The sequence below is a fragment of the Mandrillus leucophaeus genome, unplaced genomic scaffold, assembly GCF_000951045.1.
Source record: "Mandrillus leucophaeus isolate KB7577 unplaced genomic scaffold, Mleu.le_1.0 Scaffold1518, whole genome shotgun sequence".
In the NCBI taxonomy this organism is placed as follows: Eukaryota; Metazoa; Chordata; class Mammalia; order Primates; family Cercopithecidae; genus Mandrillus; species Mandrillus leucophaeus.
In genome coordinates this window covers 180,296-182,791 of record NW_012101497.1, presented here as the reverse complement: position 1 = coordinate 182,791, position 2,496 = coordinate 180,296, and the positions used below count along the sequence as shown (strand labels likewise).

Sequence of the window (2,496 nt, the reverse complement as noted above, 5' to 3'; positions counted from 1 at the left end):
CTGCTTTCTGGATAGCTTTGATGCTACTAAAAATGCCAGTTCTCAGATGTAGGAGGAATCATTCAAATTTAAGCAAGAGAAAGTCAGTTTTTTTTTTTAAGCCACAGCTGAAGAAATAAATTTGCCCATACTTTATTTAGGATGCGAGCAAAAAACTTTGAGAGCATGGGGTACTATAATACATACTCGATACTCAAATTTTCAGTCCAATTTGGGGCCTCAATAATAACTCAATAATACATACTCAAATTTTCAGTCCAATTTGGGGCCTTCTTACAGGCACCCGGGGCAGTTTTAGCCCCAGGACTCAGAACTGGCCTTTTTAAGACCTAGGAACTTGATAATGACACGGCGGATCTCCTTGGTCTTAATACTGTATATGATTGGGTTAAGCATGGGAGGCACAAAAAGGTAGACATTGGCCATAAGAAGATGAAAAGCAGGTGGGGCATGCTTCCCAAAACGGTGCACCAGGGACAGCCCCATCATGGGCACAAAGAATACTAGCACAGCACAGAGATGAGCAGTGCATGTCTGAAAGGCACGGTGCTGGTCCTTCTGGGAGGCCAGGCCTGCTACTGTGTGCAGGATGAGTCCATAGGACAGTGCGATGAGCACCAGGTCCAGCATCACAGTGAAAACTACTACCATCAGTCCATACAGGTTATTGAAGGTGGTATCTGTGCAGGCTAGCTGTATCACTTCCTGGTGCAGGCAAAACGAGTGGGAGAGGACCACAGATCCACAGTAGGGAAAAGCCTTCAGGAGGAGGACAATAGGGATAGTGGCCACAGGTCCCCGGAAAATGACAATCAGGCCTGCTCTGACCACTTGCTGGCCAGTGATAATGACCGAATACCTCAGAGGGTGGCAGATGGCCACAAAGCGGTCAAAGGACCTGATGAGGAGCACCGAGGACTCCATGAAGGAAAATGAGTGGATGCAGAACATCTGGATTTGACATGCTCCAAAGTAGATATGATGGGAGTTAAACCAGAAGATCCCCATAGTGGTGGGCAAGGTGGACACACACAGCCCCAGGTCAGTGAGGGCCAGCAAGGACAGTAGATAGTACATGGGTGTGTGCAGACGAGGGCTGGTCTTAATAATGATCAGAATGAAACAATTGCCTGAGATGGCCACCATGTACATAAAGAAAAAGGGAATGAAAATCCAGTGTTTGATGGCTTCCAATCCAGGAAAGCTGGTGAGATAGAACATGGGGCTAAACTGAGTAATGTTGGACAGCGGCATGAATTGAAGACTGCGTGAATATTGGGCTGACATTCCTCGGGGATTGAGCTGAAAATAAATGGATATTTCTGGTTACTAATTCTTCAGCTTCACTAACATTCACAACATCCCAAGCAATACCACGGTCATCATCACCTTTAGTATTATCTACTCCACCCTTGAGAATTCCACCAGGCTCACTACTGAACTTTCTTTGATAACATTGCCCTCACCAGTTTTTCTCTGTATTTCTATTATTCCAGTTCCTCTCTGCCTCTTTGCTGGTGTGTCTTTATTGCTCCACCCTTAAGTATAGCTCTTCCCATCCTTGGCAATTTTCTGGCCATATTCTATTATTTCTTCTTAATGTCATCCACTCCTGTGATTTCATTTACCATCCATATACTGGTAAATAACAAATATATAATTCCAGAACTTGTCTTCTCTTTTGATTTCCAGATTCTAGCAACATCTGTACTTTTCGTTATCTCAGTGGCCCAAGTCAAATATCATGTTATATGTTAGACTTCTCCGTATCATATCTCTCCGTAGTATCTAATCAACCAATCACCAAGTCCTGGAGTTTCTGTTTACCGAATAATTCAAGTCTATTTACTCATCGTCACCTTCATTGATGCTATTCTAATTCAGATCACTCTTTCTGGACGTTCCAGTGACTTATCTTTTCTACTACTCTATTCAGTTGACTACTATATAGCAAGAGAGACATAAAAGTTTTTAATGAAGTAAAAAAGGTTTAAAATGACATTCAAGACCCTACCTTATTTTCTCTCTGTATATATCCTATTTTCTTATCTACCTTAATTTTCTCTGCTACATTCATGGTGTTAATGACATTAAACAATTCTTCCAGTTTATCTAGTATTCTTGCTCATATGTAAACATTTGTATTTTCATTCTTCCTGTAATAAAAACATTTTTTCCTTAGATAGCTTTCCCTTAATCTTTGTCTAGTTACCTTCTACTGATACAACCCACCTTAGCTTAGATATGATATCCTTCAGGCCTTCTTAAATTCCTCAAGTTTAGTTTGAATACCCTCTCCTATGTGTTCCTATAGTTCACTATGCATTAATTACCATGATACTTTCCCTGCAGCATCGTCAATTTCTGTATTGCCTCTATAATGTGAATTGCTTGTGGACATAAACCATGACTGTCTCTTTTTTAATTTTAATTTTAGCTCTAGGCATTGACTTTTTTAGCCACCACACCGTTGGAACCCTTCAAATGTTATTTGAA

The 2,496-nt window shown here is 41.1% G+C and overlaps 1 protein-coding gene across 1 annotated transcript; it reads right to left on the bottom strand.

Moving 5' to 3' along the window:
- Positions 1 to 259: 259 nt before the first annotated feature.
- On the bottom strand, positions 260 to 1,303 carry LOC105535923 (olfactory receptor 51M1). The gene has a single exon (XM_011975173.1). It carries the CDS (start codon positions 1,285 to 1,287, stop codon positions 295 to 297), a length of 993 nt encoding a protein of 330 aa, XP_011830563.1. The 5' UTR covers positions 1,288 to 1,303; the 3' UTR covers positions 260 to 294.
- Between the last annotated feature and the right edge of the window lie 1,193 nt (positions 1,304 to 2,496).